The sequence below is a fragment of the Camelus dromedarius genome, chromosome 8 (genome assembly GCF_036321535.1).
Source record: "Camelus dromedarius isolate mCamDro1 chromosome 8, mCamDro1.pat, whole genome shotgun sequence".
In the NCBI taxonomy this organism is placed as follows: Eukaryota; Metazoa; Chordata; class Mammalia; order Artiodactyla; family Camelidae; genus Camelus; species Camelus dromedarius.
In genome coordinates this window covers 41,429,268-41,448,159 of record NC_087443.1, presented here as the reverse complement: position 1 = coordinate 41,448,159, position 18,892 = coordinate 41,429,268, and the positions used below count along the sequence as shown (strand labels likewise).

The following is an 18,892-nucleotide window of genomic DNA, read 5'->3' as shown; positions in this document are numbered from 1 at the left end:
TTTTAGACTCCACATGTAACTGATATCTTACAATATTTGTCTTCCTCTGTCTGACTTATTTCACTTAGCATAATGCCCTCAAGTCCATCCGTGCTGCACACCAGAAACTAATACATTTTAAACCAACTGTACTTCAATTAAAAAGCAAACAACCAAACAATCAATCCATTTAAAATATGGACCTGCCCCTGCTTTTTGAAAACATCCAATCTAGAGGGAACCTGGGCTTTTGTAGACTCTCCCAAGATGAGCCAACCCAAACCCCAATCCTAGAGAAGGTGCTTTCTAGCAACACCTTCTTACTCTCTAGCCAGTGTTCTCCTTCACGGCAACGAGAAATATACTCAATTTGTTCAATGACAGGTACGTTCCTGGTGGTCTTCTGCAAAGGGGCACAACTGTCACTTTGCAAATTTCCAATTTCTTCCCCCCTTCAAGATCCCACATATGCTTACATTTTGATAAAATCAAATTTTATCTCATTTACAAACAAACTGTTCAGAATGCATACCTACTGCATAAAAGCACGTTCTACCTGTGAGACAAAATGTCTCTGGCAAAGGCTCTGAATGCATCAAGATTTTTACTCTATTCTTTTAAAAATACAAAAAGGCATTTCCCTGTTACTATAGAGAGAATCCTTTATATCAGGGACCCTGAAAATCCAGACAGCTTTTTCCCCCTAAGGTTCAACATGGCAAGCTTGACGACATTGCACTGACTACATTTTCCAAATTGACAAGTTTTGAAAATACCAACTGGACACCAGGAGGATTTTACAGCCCTAGGGTATAAATGGTTTTTCTAGACACTCTGGGCCCTGAGACTCAATCTGAAAAAGGAAGAGATCAACAACACAGGTCAGCCCCACAGACTTAACACCGGGAGAAACAAGTCACACACTGAAGAAGACCTATTATAATATTCCAGTTAAACAGAGTCCAAACTCAGGACAGGGGTTACTCCTGGGGCAATAATGTCTGAAGGGGACAAAGCAGGGTCCAGGGTGTTAGTAATGTTCTGTGTCTTGATCTGGATACAAGTTTTATACAAGCGCCTTCAATCTGTGAAAATTCATCAAGCTGTACATTTAGCATATGTGTTTATTATGTAAGTTCTACCTCAAAAACTGTTTTAGAAAAAGGGAGGGCTGGAGTAGCAGCAGGTCACAGAGCAGCCTCCACTGAAGTCTGGAGGTAGCACATGTCCACATTTAATGGAGGCCAGTTTCTTAGCCTCTCTGGGCTTTGTTTTCCATTAGTAAATGAAGGTAACTGCTTATAGTTCATAGGCTTCTTTTGAGGGTGACATGATAAAGGTACACAGCCTGGAGCCTGGTGCACAGAACATGCTAGTTCGACCAGCTGGATGTCCTGCCATCCAGTCTCTGCCCAGGGTCTCCTCTCTATAGCTCAAGAGGGGTGGTCATCTCTGGCCTGATCCGGGGAGATGGCACAGAGTGGATCGACATCTGACTGACCCCATTTGCACTCCCTTCACCTCCTCCTTCCCCGACCAGAGCCTCTGGTCCTAACCAGCAGGTCTCACCAGGCTCCCCTAGTCTGACCATCTCCACAACCTCTACTAGTGCAGATAATCCCCACCTCCATTCTCCAAACTGCACAGAGTGGTCTGGGCCAGTCAAGACCCGTTCTACTGTCCTCACTTTGTTCTCACAGATGTAACCACTGAAGGAGTGCTCACTCCCACCATGTCTGGGGCCCCTGGTACCAACAGCCACCCCAGGTCTGAGTTATCCTGAAGTGAAGGGGAGGCCTGGGGACTTCTGTGAGAAGTGGGCATGCACCAGAGTGTGACAGGTCCTCTAAGACTTAGGATGAGAATGCCTTTAAGATAAACATCAAGACAGTGCACTCAGAAGGAAAAGGAAAGTAGTGGGGCTTGAGGTGGGAAGAACTCCAGTCTTTGTCTTGGTGTCCCAGAAGGGGCACACTGAGGCTAGACCACGGCAACCCATCCCCCTCTGAGGGGTCCGCTGAGGACTGACCACAACTTCAGATTCACCTGGAGTTCATTTTTACACACCAATTCATTCTGAAGCTCACGGGGATGCTCTGCATAAATACTTAAGATTTTAAAAGGGAAGGATGTATGAATGGTCACAGGGAAGGAAAAAAGTCTAACAGCCAAATAAAGCTAAAAGTTACAGTTGCTAGTCAACAGGTCCTATGCATTTTGAAAATTTAGTTCTGAGTGTCCTAGCAGCCTAGCAGTTTTTGTTGCCCCAAAACTGATGAGCTTTACTTGGTATTAAGACCCAGGAAGACAATTTTTTCTGTAAGGCTCCATAAAGGGGACACCGAATGACCGGGTGGATGGCAACTTCAAAAATCTTCTCACCCGCATGGTCCCTGTTCCTGGGAGATGCACGCTGAATACTTAGGAATGAAGTGAACCTGATATTTGAAACCTATTTTCAGATGACTGCGCAAAAGGAGAGAGAGAGAGAAGGAGGGAGGGAAGGAGAGATGTGTGTGAGGTGGGAGTGGCATGGTGTTAAATACTGGTGAATGTACTTGTGCCCACCCAGGGATGCAAAAAATAAATAAATAAGTAAAGTGAATTTAGGTGAGGAGTATAAGGGTGTTCACTGTACTGATCTGTCTGAAAATTGAAATTGAAAAACATATTTAACTCATCAGAAAAAGAAGGAAAAGGGGATATATTGTTACCTGCAAAGCACCAGTGAGTAACAGGGATGCTGCCGGGTCATATCAAGGAAAGTAATCAATCAGCTGGGTTCCCTGCCCGCTGTCATCATGCTCTCCATTCCTCTGTACTAGCAACAGCTCTCAGAAACCTAGTCTTCGAGTTCAAACACCACGTGTCTTTGCAACAGCCATACAACAGACCACTTCTGCAAAAGATGAGTTTAGCAATGAAGGAAATGTGAGAGTGGACCTAGGGGACTGGGAACTAGGAAGGGAAATTAACACACCCTTCTGTGACTTCCAAGGGAGATGACGGCATCAATACCTTGCAAAGGATGAAAGAGTCAAAAACTGAGACGCACTCAGTTGTAGCCACAACCCAACCGCTACAAGTGACACCAGAAGCAGCGCTAGTACCTTCCACGGGCGCCATCACCTCCTGTGGCTCTGGACTTGGAAATCCAGGCTTTCCTTTCTCATCTCTTTGTACTTTCCTGTTCTATCGACTGAACCCATGAAAGCACGGGTTAATGATAAGAAAACTATCATTAACTACCTAATTAATTAGTCAGTTTTATTAGAAGGTTGCTCATATTATAAATCCTGCCCAACTGAACATAATATTAAAAGCTTGAGTTCCCTTTATCAGTTGGACTTACACAGATTAGAATGAATTCAACTGATTATGTACTTAATGAGGAAATCCACTTTACTCTAAAACTCCCTAAAATATAGTTGAGAGCATGAGGCTAAGATTCCTATCACGATAGTGAACCGATGGTGACCAGGGTAGAGCCTGTTTTACGGAACTGAGTCTACAGACTTTGTACACAGTATACACTGGATAAAGTTTAATGTGTTGTTGTCAGGGTTCAAAACCCTCAGAGCCCCAAACTTTGAACAAATTTCCTAACACTCTGTAGCATTTCACAAAGATCATCACCCTCTTATGTGACCTGAGCCGGCAAACCATGCTTGTGAAAGACAGGTCTGTCGTGGTACTCCAAAAAATGGTTTTGAACTCCCAGTATCTATCAATTTGCAGATTCTTATTTGTTTTCTCATCGACTTTTAGGTTATTTAGACAAAAGAAAAGTTTTCCATGTTAAGAAAGTTGACTAAATTCCAGGAAAAAAAAAGTTAAGCAACATGGCAACTTTTTTCTGAGAAAACACCAATCCCTTCAAAATTCAATAAAGAATGAAAGATATTTCTACCTGAAGGACAAAGAAAAGGCCAGAACAGACAAGAGAGTAAAAAGAAGAAAGGATTCCAAGTGCAGAGAGAAATGACAATAAGCAAAACATGACTCATGCTGCCCAAATGAATAGAAACAAGAACATTTAAAAACACACACTGAATCAGCAATTATACTCCAAGATATTCATCCTATTGATAATACTCACAAACCATCGCTAAAATTCACGCTAGAATTTTTTTTAAAGAATGTTTACTGTGGCTTTGTTTGTAAAAAAAACAAAAGACTGGAAACAATCAATAGAGGAAGAGTCATAAATCCGTGCTCCCATTTCATGGGATGCTCTCTAGGGAGCCCTTGATAAGAAAAAGGCAGCTCTATGCCCCTGCCAGGGATGAACTCATGACAGTCAGTGAAAAGCAAGAGATAGAAGAGCATGTACAGTGTGCTCTCGTTTCTGTGTATGTCTTAAGGGGGACAGCAGAGGCCCACACTTGCGTCTGCATAAAATTTACCCAGGAAAACACTTAAGAATCTGCCTAAGAAACGAGTGACAGCAGTTATGCCTATGAAGACAAAGCAGGGTCCAGGACAAGACTTACCTTTCATTTTTATGTGACATGAATTCCAAAGGCACCAGTTACTTAATTTTTTAAACTTACCTCTCCTAAACATATAAAACTTTTTCCCCCTAGTTTAAACCTGGAGCCTATGCATTCTGTATCAGTGAAACAGAAGTCCCAGACGATCTCTGCAAAGTGACAGTGGAGGGCTCAGCCCTGGGACAAGACATGGGCAGTTAATAGGATTTAATGACGGAATGGCATACAGAAAGAACACAGAATGGGAAAATGCCAGTAGGATATTCCTGCCTGTCTTCATCTATAGACTTAAACTCACCAATAAGCAAAGAGACGTAACAGCCTTGGGCAGGAAACACTGGAGAGCTCTCCGGCTTACCAACCTGCTAAGCAAACAAGTCTTATTCAGGCTCCTGGTGCCCTCTGCTGACCAGACCACCCCCAAAATAACCCGATTCTTCTCCATTCACCTCCCCAGGCAGAGGGAACCTTCCTACATCTGACCCCTGCCCACCTAAGACCTGAAAACTAACTGTTCCTCCCCACTCACCTTAACCTCCCCTTCGGCCCCAGCCTCTGGCCCACCTCGTGGATAGTACCACTGAATCCGCCTTTTCATCCAGGCTCCTTTTCCATCCCCTACATAAGCAGCCAAGATCTGAAATGTGCACATCAGACACTGCAGAGATAACCACAGCACAAAAATGTACAGGCTCCCATGAGGGAAGGTCTAGGGTCTCAGACTCACTCCATGTGCAAGATAAAAGGGCTCCTCAAACCCATTAGCAAGACACCAGGAAGTCCCACTGAAGACAGGCAAGAGCCTTCCACCACCGAAGGATCTAAGACTCTAACAGATGCAAGAAGAACATATCCTCGACCATCTCCCCGTTTTTCCTTCCCTTGTATAAAGCAAGCACAGAGTGGGCTACTCATCTTTCACTTAGAATGGGCACAGAATAAAGCATGAACCGCAGGGAGGACGGGAGAAACCCATTATGGATACATTTACTATCTATCGACAGTCCTCCCATCTTTACTCCATCTTCAATCCCCCAGCCAAGTGAGGAGGTTTGCTTAACAAGCAGGAAATCTTTTTGCCACATATGGGTTTTAAAACATGAAGACTCTTGGCAAAAACACATCCTAAAGAAAAACTAAAAAAAGGATGGATTAAAATGCCATTTCCACAGGCCAAATTTATTCATCTGAAGAAAGTTCTAGATTGCACAGGCACTGGAATAAACACCTATTCCTAATTTAAAAGACACATAACGCCAGCATTGCCCCTGGAGTCAAATGCTATAGATACTACAGGGCATACAGAAGCTGCGGGATTAGGAGCGGGGACGTGGTCTCAGCAGATTCCACCTTCCAGAAGGCAGTCTCCCCTTTTGTGTGGCATTTTTAATGCTACTCCAGAAAATTCTTCAATGATTTCATTTTTAATACCTTCATAAGATTTCTCTTACAAATCAGGAAAAAAACATACATCAATACACATTTCCAGGAGAGGGTCTAGCTCAGTGGTAGAGTGCATGCCTAGCATGCATGAGGTCCTGGATTCGATTCCCAGTACCTCCATTAAAATAAATAAGTAAATGTAATTACCTCCCCCCAAAATAAAAAAAAAAGTTAAAAAACAAAGCACCTTTTCGTTTGTACACAGAACACATGTTTTCTGAGGGAAGAGAAAGTACAGAGTACAAAGAACACTGTCTGCAAACCAGAGATCTAGGTTCAAGTTCTGCCACTGGCTCCCAGCGTAGACTCATGATAGTCATTTGATTTCCCTGGTCTGTCATCTGATAGAAGTGAGCATCAGCCCAGCCATAAGCAACATTCAAGGCAGCTCAGAAATTCGAAGACAGCAGGAGATAAAGCTAATGAGTAGGTCCCTTCCCTTCAAATGGATGTCTTACATATTTCGCAAATGGTTCAAGGGTTATTCAAAGGAAAACTCAGCAGTGCCAGAAGACAGGCTATCAACCCTGTCAAAAGGGGCCCCACCTACTTCCAGATCCTTCCTCAGGCCACATCCAGATGGTACTCTGACCACACTCATCTTTCAGTTCCTCAAACTTGCCATGCTTCTGTTGCTTTCAGGATTTTTGCATGGCCTGTTATCTGGGCCCAGGACACGTTTTCACCAACCCTCTGTGCAGTTAACTTTTTATTCCTCACTCAGATGATGGCAGCCTATGTGCCGCTCTCCTTGGCTGCCTCAGACTAGTTCAGTTCCCCTATCATATCCTCTGAGAACCACATGCATATCTTTCAAAGCATCTGTCACAATTTTAATTCTGTAACTTGAAAGTAAATGTCTCATGTCTAGTCCCCCAACCCCTCTGGAATATAAGCCCTAACAGGCAGGGATTGCCCTCTACAGCCTCACACAGTACCTGGCACACAGAATAGCTTCAGAAATATTCGTGAGAGGAACAGAGATGACTGGCTAATTGGTCAACATGGAAGAAAATTAAATTTAAGGTCCAGAGCTTTAAACATTTCTTTAAGCAGGGGAAATGGAAAATACTGCAGAGTAAAATAAAACCATCAGATAAACAGAGTCTGAAACTGACCGGGAGAGAGAAATAATGCCAATGAAACTTAAGGCCATTTAAGAAGGTTCCAGAGAGAGGAAAAGGCTACAGTAGTATTCCCAAAATGCACAGTGTTCAGGGATTGATCGGTTCATCCCAGGAGAATATTTATCCTAATTCAAGATCCTCTATGAAATATTAAGTGATCCTGTAGAGAAGGACGAGGGGGAAAGACACGGGGAGATGTGCCTCTATTACTCAGCTATGAATTCAAGTAGTTTAATGCAAGTTAAAAGAGGATCCAGCCGTCACTACTTCTATGATTTCTTCTGAATCACTCTTAAAAATGCACTGTTTATTACTTAAACAAAAAGGAAACAGTAATCTGCCCTTCATTTTTCCGAAAAGTGTAAATGTAACGTAATTTAACCATAACATCGTAACAGTATTTCCTGTAGATTCTAAATGACATTAAGAAGGCATAAAGAAACTTTATTGTGGCTAACAACAACAAAAAAACCCACCAAAAGCCAAGTCAAAAGACAAATGACAAGTGGGAAATTCTTTTGCAACTCAAAATTAGAAAAAAGGGCAATTCTCTGTAATATATAGACTACTGAGAAAAATGGATTAAGAGCAACGTCCCAATAGACAGATGAGAAAGACTGTGAACTAGGCATTTACGGAAAAGGAAATCCGAAGGCCCTTACTCACATATGAAATGATACTTATCTACTCCAAGAGAAATGCAAAGACTATCCAAGATGTCACATGTCATCTACAAGACTGGCAAAACCCAGTTCTGATAAAAAAAAGTGGTACGGGACCATACACACTCTCCCTCATATCCTGCACATGCATGTGAAAATAAATTAGGACAAGCCCTGTCGAGCGCAATCTGGCGACATCTATTCAAGTTACACATGCATAGTGCATCTGACCCCACAATGTCACTTCTGGGAATTTACCCAGAAAAGCAGTATCTCAAAGTCAAAGAATTCCTCCAGAATCAACATGCCTAGGTGTGAATTCCGGCTCTGCCATTGTCTGGAATGTGACTTTGGGCAAGTCACCCAAGTCTCTCTGAGTATCATCTGTAAAATGGAGATAATAATACTGGCTACCTCACCAACTAATGCGAGGACTGAGCCAACATAAGGAAGTGGTTTAAGAGGGTGGCCAGTACATAACATGGACTAGGTCAGCATTAACAACTGCAGTGTATCCCTGAGGTACACTCACCCACATACAAAATGATCCTTGTACAAGGTTACTGTCATCTTGTTTTTAAGACTGAAAACTGAAAACAAATTAGATGCCCAATGGTAAGAGCCAGGAATACAATGAATTACTATGCATCTGTGAAAAAGAATGAGGAAGCAATCAATGTACTTAAGGAAAAATCTCCAAAATATAATTAAGTGAGAGAGGAAAAAGGCACAGAACAAAGAATCATCTACTCCACCTTCTGTGTAAAAGGGGAGGGAAAGCCTATCATGAGGTGTCTCTGCTATTCAAAAAATGCAGTGAATAAATAAAAGAACATTTAAGGTAGTTACGCGACGTGAAGCACATGGTTACTGATGCTATGGTAGTAACCATTTTGCAATATAAAAGCCCATCAAATCAACACAGGATACACCTTCAACTAACACAGTGTGTTATGTCATCTCCAGAAAGCTGGGAAAAAATAACTAATGGGAAAAAAAAAAAGAACATTTTAAAGGGGCAGTATTTTTTTTTCAAGCCTCAGTTGAAATTAATACGTACTCACAAATGTATAGACCCATGGGTCCTAAACTTCATTGCTGGGTCAAAAGCAATGGTGGAATTACCTGGGAATCTTTCAAAAGATACTAGTGCCTGGCTCCTACCCCCAGACTTTGAAGGATGTGACCCGAGGTATCATGACTTCTGAAGTTCTCCAGGTGATTCAGATGGACAGCAAAGTCTGGGAAGCACAGACTTCAGACAGAAAAGGTAAAAGGCCACTGGCTACAGAGGTCAAATTATTCTCACAAAAAGTAATGGCTCCAAAAATAACCCTGGGCCCAAGCCCCCAGGTCAGCGGCTCACTTCAGACACTAGCTGATGCAAACACATGAGGGCGAAGTAAAATCATCTGGGCCCGCCCTTGGAAGGCATGTCAACAGCCAGGGCCCACGTCTCCTTCCCTAGCCGCATATGTAAGTGAAGGGCTTGGCCATCCTGCCCCAGCCCCGCTGAGGCTGCGTTACCCACATGCACTGGCCCCATCTAGCAGAGGCCCGGTAAATATTTGGACAACTTCTGGTAAAAGGACACTTGGTACTTGTCACCTCACTCTCCTTCGTGAAGTACTGTCAAAGTCCCCTTTGTTTCTAAGCATGGAACTACCAGATCCCTTTTTTCCTTTTCTGCTGAGGCGCTGACAGAGTGGAAAAAATGCTGGCCTGGGAGTCAGGCCATCTGCCTTGCTATCCCACTCTGCCATGCACCTAATTTAATAGCATTTCACCTGAGCCCCAGATCCTTGGTTTTCAAGGTGAGGCTCCTCCTACCCACCCCACAGACTTGCTGTGAGATTCAGATGAAATAACTGAGTTGGAAACATTCTGTGAATGCTGCACAAGCTGCAGATTGCGGAGCTGGAGGTTCTGTGCCAAGATGCTGGTTTTCTACCTGTCCAGAAGACGTGTGACTGCACACACTGCCCGCAGCTTCCTGTCTGATGCTCTCCAGCCCAGCATGGCTTCGCACACAACACTGTGCCAGACTTTCTAGAAGCCCTAGGAGGCCTGCCCATCTTGCTACGACATGATTCCTCCAGGATGCTCAGCAGACACTTCCCAGCTAAAAGCTTTCAGGAAGACTGCAAAGGAGATTTCCTTGCAGCAGAGCTGCAAATGCCAAGATTCTTGCCCCACATGCACAAGGTGGGGAAGTGAGAGTTGTACCACTGTGTGCCACAGGGGCTGGGAAGCCAGTCCAAGCACCTTCCTGAGGGAAGATCCAGCATGACTGAGATGCTTGGGGGACTAGTACCAAGAAACAGGGCAGCAGGTAAAAGGTCCCAGAGCCTGTAGTCAACACCCTAGGGAAGAAGAGATTTCCATCTGGGGCCTGCAGTCTCAGGGCACAAGGGTAAAGCCTTAAAGCAGAGAGGAAGCAAGGATGTTAACATTTGATTCCAGAAAAGCCTCTGCTGTTCATCTTTCAAATACAAATTTACTAGGGGAAGTATTACTATTTTTTTTAAATGTGGTAATGGTATGGTAGTTATAAAACCCTTATCAGAGATGGAAACTGAACTATTTCAGGGCAAAACCACTTTAAGAGTGACCATGTGTTGATAATGAGTGAAGCTGGGTGGTTTGTACATTCAATCTACTCTGGTATATACACTTGAAAATTACTCATCACAAAAGAAGTTTAAACAAAACCCTCTATCATCATAAAACAAATTTCACAGCAGGAGGCTGTGAGAAATGTATCCTAACAGCATGATCAAGTACCAGATGTTCAGGACTAGGAGGCAAGCCCCTAAAAGTCACTAACTTGAGCAGCTATGTCTCCTCCCAAGGCGTCAGCATCCTCATCAGAGCCCTGGGCCGTGATGGGACCCAGGCACGGCGGTAACAGGCACTGGCCAGGAACTCCCTGCCTGTGCTGGTGAGGCCCCCAGCTCTCGACCACGTAAACAACACATGCTCCATGAAGGATGCAGCTGGCCTTGAGGATACCCAGGGTGCAGCACTCCCCACCTGGCACTCCCCTGTGAGAAAACTCGTGTCGGCCGAAAAGACTGCATGGACACTCGAGAAAGTGTTCTATGAACTGGGCTTCAGAGGCAGAAGAAAGAGGGACGGGAAAGATCTCAGGTACCAATTCAGCCATTCAGAGCTGCATGTGAGGCTATGAGTGGCCCCTGCTGTTCAAGTGTGCCGTGACTTTGTCCGGGCCGTCCCTCCTCCCTGCAGTGCCCTTCACTCACCTCCTCTGGAGGGAATGAAAGCCTACAAGTCCTCCAACATTCTCTCATCCGTGAAGCAGTCAGCAACTGCCCAGGCCAAACCGAGTCACTGCATTTTCATTTCTGCCTGAGCCAGTCCTGGGTCTGTCTGGGCCAAGATCACCGCATTGCCCTTCTCCTGCTCTGCAGGCTGCATCTCCCAGCTCCCGGAAGGCAGCCAACTTCCAGCTGGATTCTGCCAATGAGAAGCACAGGCAAGAGACTGAAGGGCTGGAAGGAGGGAGGATGGGGGTGTCTCTCCCCTCTCCTCTCCACCCTGGGCAGCATTTCCTGTCTCCAGGTTCACCATGGTTCCAGCTCTCCGTGAGTGACCCCTGCTCCTAGACTCTGGTAACAGCACCTCCACCCTTTGTCCTCCAGAGGAGGTGAGTGAGTGGTGCCCTAGCTGTTTCAAACCCCTGGGTGGTCTCACTGCACCTCCCCACAGTGAGCTAGCTGTATTCTCAGTACGTCTACCACTGGGATAACCAATTCCTGGAATTACCTTCTCTCCCTCCTACTCTGCATGGTTTGTTTTCCTGTGTGAACCCTAGATGGTCAACACACCATCTTCTTTCAGCCATGCTGCGTCACTGCTTTCTCCCCTGCCTCGGGCTTTGGATGCCCGTAGCCCTAGGCAAGGCACTCAGTTATGACTCACATCCTGCCTCGCTCCTAAAAGGACATCTCAGGCATATAGCTGGCACTTAGTAGGTGTCCAAAAACTAAACTGAGTTAAATGCCACCAAGGATCACTTATCATCTATAAAAGATAGAGAAGGCCACAGGAAGAGGGAAAAAAACTCTTAGAAACATCCTTAAGATATAAGCAGATAGGGTTGGGGGTCCTTGGAGAAAGAGAACCAGGCATGGCTTTCTTGACATGTGAGAAGCCATTTTTAGGCTAAGCCACTTTGTGATCTAAGCCTGGCCACAACTGCTTGTCCTTGAACAGATCTCAGTAATTAAAGATCTTAATGGAAGGGAGGGAACGCAGGAACAAAGGAAAAGCAGTCAGAAAAACAATAGTTCAGCAATAAAACAGAGTCGTAGCTCCTCCTCCAGGGATGTATGTCACAATCGGATACATGTCTTTGAGTTCTTCAGAAGTGAAGACCCTACCAGGTAGAGGATGGAATGACGTTGACCTTTTCTGGCCCTAGTGAATTCCATCAACTACAGCTCAGACTGTGTAGACCTTTGCCCCAATTCTATGCTACATTATTTTCTGCCCAAGCCCCTTCATGAATATGCATGTACCCTTAGCTTAAAACCTCCCCAATTTTGCTGTTGGGGAGACACTGTTTTGGAAAAGATCCCTGTGTTCTCCTTACTTGCTGCTAGTAATAAATCCTTCCTTCTCCCAGTCTTTGGCTTGTTTGTGTCTTTTGGCTCAACACCCACTAAGAGGCGAGCCCAGTTTTCAGGTAACAAAGGGACAGAAGGATACTTGAAAGGAAACTGAGTATAAGGATTCACCACCCAAGAATTAGAGCAACTGTCCAGACGATAGAGCAAAGACTACAGATTATGAATTTAAGTAACAAACAAAACTACTCTACTCACTATAGAACGCTTACAGAACCTCACAGCTCCAAGTGGTCACAGAAATACAACACAGTGGTTAAGAGCAGGGGCTGCAGAGCCAGGCTGCCCATCCACAGACTCTGGCAAGTTAAATTCTCTGCACCTCAGCTCTCTCCATCTGTAAAACTGCAGTAACTGTGCCCTGTGGTTTTGCTTCAAAAGCTAAATCAAGCAGTGCACTCTGGCTTCATTAGTCACTACCTGCAACACAGCTCCCGGGGTCTCAAACCCACCTGCCGTCGGGATGGGAAGTCAATCAGCCTGTGAATGCCGGGGCATCCGTGCCTCTCCCTAGACCTCTCTTTCAAAGGGCTTTCAAAACTCTGACACCAGACCATTCACCTGCAGGCCAAATTTCGGGCTGCCGGTTTGTAATCCTTGAATTCTCAACAACCCTCCTCAGTGAAGGGAGGAGAAAACGGAGGCCCCAAAAGGAGAAGTGATTGATGCCTGCCCCCACCCCCGCCACCCTGAGAGGCCAGTAGGCCCCGTTCTCCACGTGCCGCTCTAGGCTCAAAAGGAAAGGAGAAATGAAACCAGCAGGTTGGGAACATGTGGCCAAATAAAGAGAGACACCTGAGACTAGAGTCAAAGACAGTTTCCAGGGAGGGAGACAAAGGAAGATGGTGATGGAAGGACCAAAAAAGTGAAAGCAAACAGCTTGATGAAGAAGAGGAGGTGACGTCCTGAGAAGACCCCCCAAGAGCCACACTAAAGGAGAGGACACTGGGTTGGCTTCACAAAGAGGAGAGGAGGCAAAGGAAGATGGCAGGAAGCAAATCCATGATTACCGCTCAAGAGGGAAAAGGAAGATACATACTGAGTGTGTCCTGCAGGCTTTCATGAGTCTCACCATGTGTCCCCAAAACCTAAGCGCTCAGACAACATAATCCCTTTCTAGAGAAGGTGTGGTGGCTTAGGGGTCAAGTGAGATGCCATATGATCACAGAAGGGGGAAAGAGCAAAACTGAAATTTTTTTTTTAATACTATGGATTTTAGGATTGCCAGATAAAATATGGATGCCTGGTTAAATCTGCTTTTAGATACACAGCAAATAACTTTTTGGTACACATATGTTCCATGCCACATTGGGGACATACGTATACTAAAAAACTATTCCTTGTTTACCTGAAATTTAAATAACGGCTCCTCATCCTATGTTTGTATTTGCTGAATCTGGCAACCCTATCTGGTTTCCAAGTCTCTCCCCATTATACCAAGCTTTCTCCAGGAGCCTGGGGTGGGAAAACAGAAAGGAGTTAATGAATAAGAGGAAAGGAGGGACGATTCACACAGACGGCCTCATGGAGAATGCTGATCGACAACCCATAAAGTTAAAGCATTAAGAACCCAAAAGGTGAGCAGTGGGACCCACGGAAAGGAAGACACTGTACTCATGAGAAGCAGCACAGCCTACTGGTTTTCATGTGTGGGCTGACAGTGGATTCCAGGTGCCTTTCCACATCACCCATCAGGTACCAATGATCCAGAGGTGCATGGCCTGGGGCCAAGTAAGAATCAACCAAATCCGGGATTCCAGTCATCAGTGCTGATCTCCCTCACCAGAAAGAGTTCAAGGAGAAGGAGGCAGAAGAAACCAAAAGACTCCAATAGCCTTGGCGAGAGCTGACAGATGGCAGCAAAAGAGGAACTCAGCCCTTGCATTCCTGGGTTCTAGCCAGCTAGCTTTAACCTGTTTACTTTACAATGCCAGCAGAGTCCCTGAATTACACCAACTGTCTGTCTGTCCCCCTTGCCCTCCCCTCACCACACCAAAAGCCTCCACACCAGGACAATAAAACCCCAAGAGCGCCCTGGTGAAAAGCATGCTCCTTCAACTTTCAAAAAGTCCCCAGGCTACCATTTCTACCACTAGAGAGAGAGCCGGAGGCAACAAAAGGTAAACCAGTCCCTTGAGGAGTGCCCTGCAAACAGAGCAAACTGCGGGCCTCCCACAGACCTGCTCCTGATTCACCAGTGGGGTGGTCCGCCCATCATTTGGGGACTGCAAGCCTGTGAAGTCAGGCAGTTTCAAAGAGAGTCATGTTTTGGTTTCTGTTCTTTAGACCCACAGATAAGCAGGAGTGGCACTTGCATTTCAGCCATCAAAGTCCACCCTCCGGAATCCATACGCCCATGAAACAGGGTCAAAAGTCACAAGACAGAGAAGCAGGCTGACTACCTGCTGCCCACAGCGCTAAACACAGAAAACTGGGGAAAGACTCACGTTGGGTCTTTTTTCAAGAAATAATGGAAAGAGCCCCCTACAACCAACCTACAAGAAAAAAAATGGATCTTTTAGGAAATGCGTTTGCCTCCTGCTGTCCTGTTACTTTTACACAGCCGCACAGGCTGGTTTTATCCTGACTCACCAAACCCTAGGAAATCGGCCGAGTTCCCAGGCATCCCCAAGTGCCAGAAAAACACGGGCCCTGAGAAGCCAGGCTGCAGCCGGAGTTCTCCCCGGAGCCTGGTGCCTGCTGCCTCTACCACCCACTCTCAGCTTCTTAGACGTTGTTTTGCACCATCATATTATAGTCAGGATTATCAAGAACAGTTTTGATCTTGAAACACATTTTGGAGAACAATAAAAAGTATGTCTGTGGAGGGGCATGGTTCCTAATAATCCTTACTATCATTTTCTACAAGAGTAACAATTCACAAGTTACCAAAACACTTGGATGTATACTGTTTCGTCTGATTCTCCTAACAACAGTGGGTGGAAGTGAGACTGATATTAACCCTCAAAACTATAGTTTTACCAGGTAAAGTCCACCAAGGCTCAAAGGCTCTGAGGGCAACAGAACATTAACTAGCAAGGTAGCTAGAATTTCAACTGGAACCCACGTTCTCTAGGGCCCTGTGTCCCCTGCTGTGCCACTCTTTCCACGTGGTCCTGATGTCCAGCGATCCACACTAAGGGAAGGGAGTGGGGCCACCCAGGGGGCAGAGCTAAAACTGAAAACAATTCCACACATACTCATGCGGTGAACGCTGCCTGGCGGTAACAGAGAACCGGCACTACAGGTAACACAGATGCTGTTTAATACCAGTCAATGTAGGAACTAGGATAAGAAATCAAAGCATCTACACACACACATTCTGAGCGAAGCCCTTGATAACATGACATTCAAAAACAAGCAAAGCGAATTTACAGTGACAGAAGACAAAGCAAGGTTACTTTGGTGGGGGTGATGACTGGAACAGAACGCTGGGGAGCTTCAGGGGTGCTGATACTTGCATGCATCTTGAGCGGGGTAATGATTTACACTGGTCAGTTCAATTGTAAATTCACTGAGCACTTCTCCATAAATTTGTGCATTCACAGCTTCTGTACTTTACCATGTGTTATACTCCATTACAGAGTCTATAAAAAGTAAACCTGGGCACCCCCCCAAAGTAAATTCCCCCATCTTTATGGAGCAGCTACTATACTAAGATTGTGGAAAAATGCAAATGATCTTTCAAAGGGCAGGGCTTCATGAGCCGCTCATCACACAAGGCCCCTCCTTGCCTGGTCTAAATCCCCATTCTACTGCTCACTGCCACCTTGGCCGGGGTGCTGGGGCTCCTACACCTCATTTCTTTACCTGCCACAGGGAGACCGCAAAGGGTTGCTGTGAGACTGAAGCAAGCCCCTGAACGTAAGGTGTTTAGAACTGCACCGGGCACAGAGTAAGATGTAATACGTAGCTATTATTATCATGGAGTAAGACAGATCATCTTAAAGATGACAAATGTCAAGTACCTGTCTCCCAAGAGTTTAAAAGGAAAATACAAATGTCCGCACTAAGCAGCCAGAGAGGATTATGGAAGTGCAGAAACGCTCCTACTGTTCCTCCATCTCCCTGCTCCTGTAGTTAAGCCCTGGAGGCGACCCAGGAACACAGCCCACCACCCTCGACTTTGTTTCTTTCCCAGTTTCCTTCCCCACCGTCACGGCAGGAACGCCTCCTCCTGCCACCACCCGGCCCCCACCTCTAGATCAACTTCCATTTATTCTTCAGGTTTTAGCTTAAACACCACCTCCCAAGAGAATCTCGTCCTTGACTATGGTCCCTCCTCCTGACTTGTGTCCAGGGTCCACACAGTGCCTGGCATACAGCAGGTAAATGATAGATCTGTTGGAAAAAAAACCCACTCTTAACTGCCGTAGTCAGACAATGGAGGTTATAACATAAGTACAAAGAGACTGGCTCCAGACTGGGATGTAGGGGAGAGGGGCCCAGATGGCTGTGCTGTCAGCAGAAGTGGCACCTACTGGGGAACACTGGACAGGGCACAGGGGAAAATAGACCAAGGAGGATGACAAAGCCAGAAAGGGGCACACAGACCGCCCCCCATGTGCTGAAGGCACCCTCTTTATCGTTGTTTCTTTTCCAAAGCAGGGAGTTTGCTACCCTGGAAACACTCCCTTAGGCCTGGGCTGGCATCCTGGGAATTTGCTGTGGTAATGGGGTAGCCCTGACTTCTCTAACTGAACGAACAGAACAGTGTCAGAACAACCAAGAGGAAAATGCCCGCAACAAGACAAAGATAAAGCTGCTCATAAATTAATGTACATGTAGCCTTGCACTTAAACTCTGAGGCCAGACCCAAGTTCAAGTTCCAGCCCCCGTGATGGCCATGCGTCCTAAGACAAGCTACACAACTTCTCTGGGCCTAAATTTTCAAGTTCGTAGGCTATGCATAACAGTAGTACACCAAACAGGACAGTGATGAGGATTGAGTAAGAGGACGCGTGCAAACCCCTCCCAACAGTACCTCTCCCAGAGTAAGCACTGGATGAACATCACCTGTTACCACAGCAACACAATGATCTGCAAGGAGAGTAATGCTGGTAAGTCAGAACTGTTACTCATTTCCTCAAGCTTTTTCTTTTTCCGACTCTCTTAAGTTATGGTTTATTTGAAAGGCTATCAAGGAAATTAAACTCAAGATTTCATTAAAAAAAAAAAAAAAAGCAGCAGTAGCAACCATCACCTAGGAGGTGCTAGGGCAAAGTCCTTTCTCTTTTCCAGAAAACAGGCTCTCACTGTGGCTTAGTCCCTCCCAAAGTTCTCCACATCTGGGTGCTTACTCTAAAGACAAATTAGGACAAATGGTCGGAGCCCAGGGCTGGGGTGCGAGAGATGTTCATTGAATTGGACAGAAAAGAACCACATCTGGGGCAGCCAACAGGCAAGAAAAATTGAAGCTGGAGCAAGATATTAACAGCACTTTAGTTAAAATGCTTTAGGTCCAAACTCATAACTTCAACACCAGGTAGTATAAAGCAGCTAGCTGCTTTTGTAGATCAGAGTAAACTTTTCCTTTTAAAAAAAAATAAAAATGTTTGAAAGTCACTAGGAATAGAGGTGACCAGGGGCTGGAGGTGGGGGAAATGGAGAGTTACTGTTTAATGGACACAGGGTTTCTGCTTGACATGATGAAAAGTTCTGGAAATGGACAGTGGTGATGGGTGCACAACACTGTAACCAATGCCACTGAACTGTACACTTAAATAAAAGTGAAAATGGTAACATTTATGTCATGAACATATTACCACCACCAAACAAAAAAAGGCAAAAAAAGTCACCAGCCCTCTTCTCTGGGTACCTAAGGTATTTCTTGATAATAAGCTATATGCATTCAAGGCTTAAAATGATATGAAAGAGTTAATATACTTTTCAAAAAACATGGCACTTTACCAGGTAGTGATTTGAAACTGAAGTCCAAACCTCTACTTTATGGCATATATACTTAAAATTGTACTCTTTGGTTAACAAAGACATTAAAACATCCAGCCGATTTTTTCCCCTCAAATTTAAGTGTTTCTATAATCAGGAGCTACTAAACGAAGCAGAGATACAATGTTTTTGACTCCCACCAAATGTCTTTGTTTAAATAAATTAAGGCCTGTCTAGTAAAGAACCAAAAAGAAAAAGAAAAAAAAAAAGCCCAAACAAAAACAAAAATCTCAATAGAGTAAGTTATTATTTGAGTTGGTATATTAGGATAATTGAAAAAAAAAAGCTTACATGCAAATAATTTCATGAGTTGAGATGCTCTTTCTATAATTAAACACTAAATAAATTCTTTTTCTCTCAGGACTATTTTAGCACTTCTAATTCAATCTCAAAAACCTTCCTAGCACCAGACTGTTCACTAATGAAACACATGAAAGGTTTAATGCTGGCATTAGATTTCTAAGAACTTTCCTTAGCTCACCCATACTCCATGCTGCTTTCATTCTTTCACTCTCCTCTTTCCTTCTATGGAAAACTTTTTTGAATTATGACCTAGGTCTGTCTGGCTAAATATCCCAACCTCCTCAGTA

The 18,892-nt window shown here is 44.8% G+C and overlaps 1 protein-coding gene across 2 annotated transcripts in view; it reads right to left on the bottom strand.

The window, feature by feature from the left end:
- CCDC6 (coiled-coil domain containing 6) overlaps window positions 1-18,892 on the bottom strand; it is a 105,506-nt gene that overhangs the window by 78,375 nt on the left and 8,239 nt on the right. Inside the window, exon 1 of one of the 2 annotated variants that reach the window (XM_064488154.1) lies at window positions 10,968-11,124. The exons of the other annotated variant lie outside the window; for it this stretch is intronic. Within the exon in view, the coding sequence (XP_064344224.1) occupies window positions 10,968-11,015 (48 nt within the window). The 5' untranslated portion in view covers window positions 11,016-11,124. Of the gene's footprint in view, window positions 1-10,967; window positions 11,125-18,892 lie in introns of those variants that run through there. 2 annotated transcript variants of the gene reach the window in all.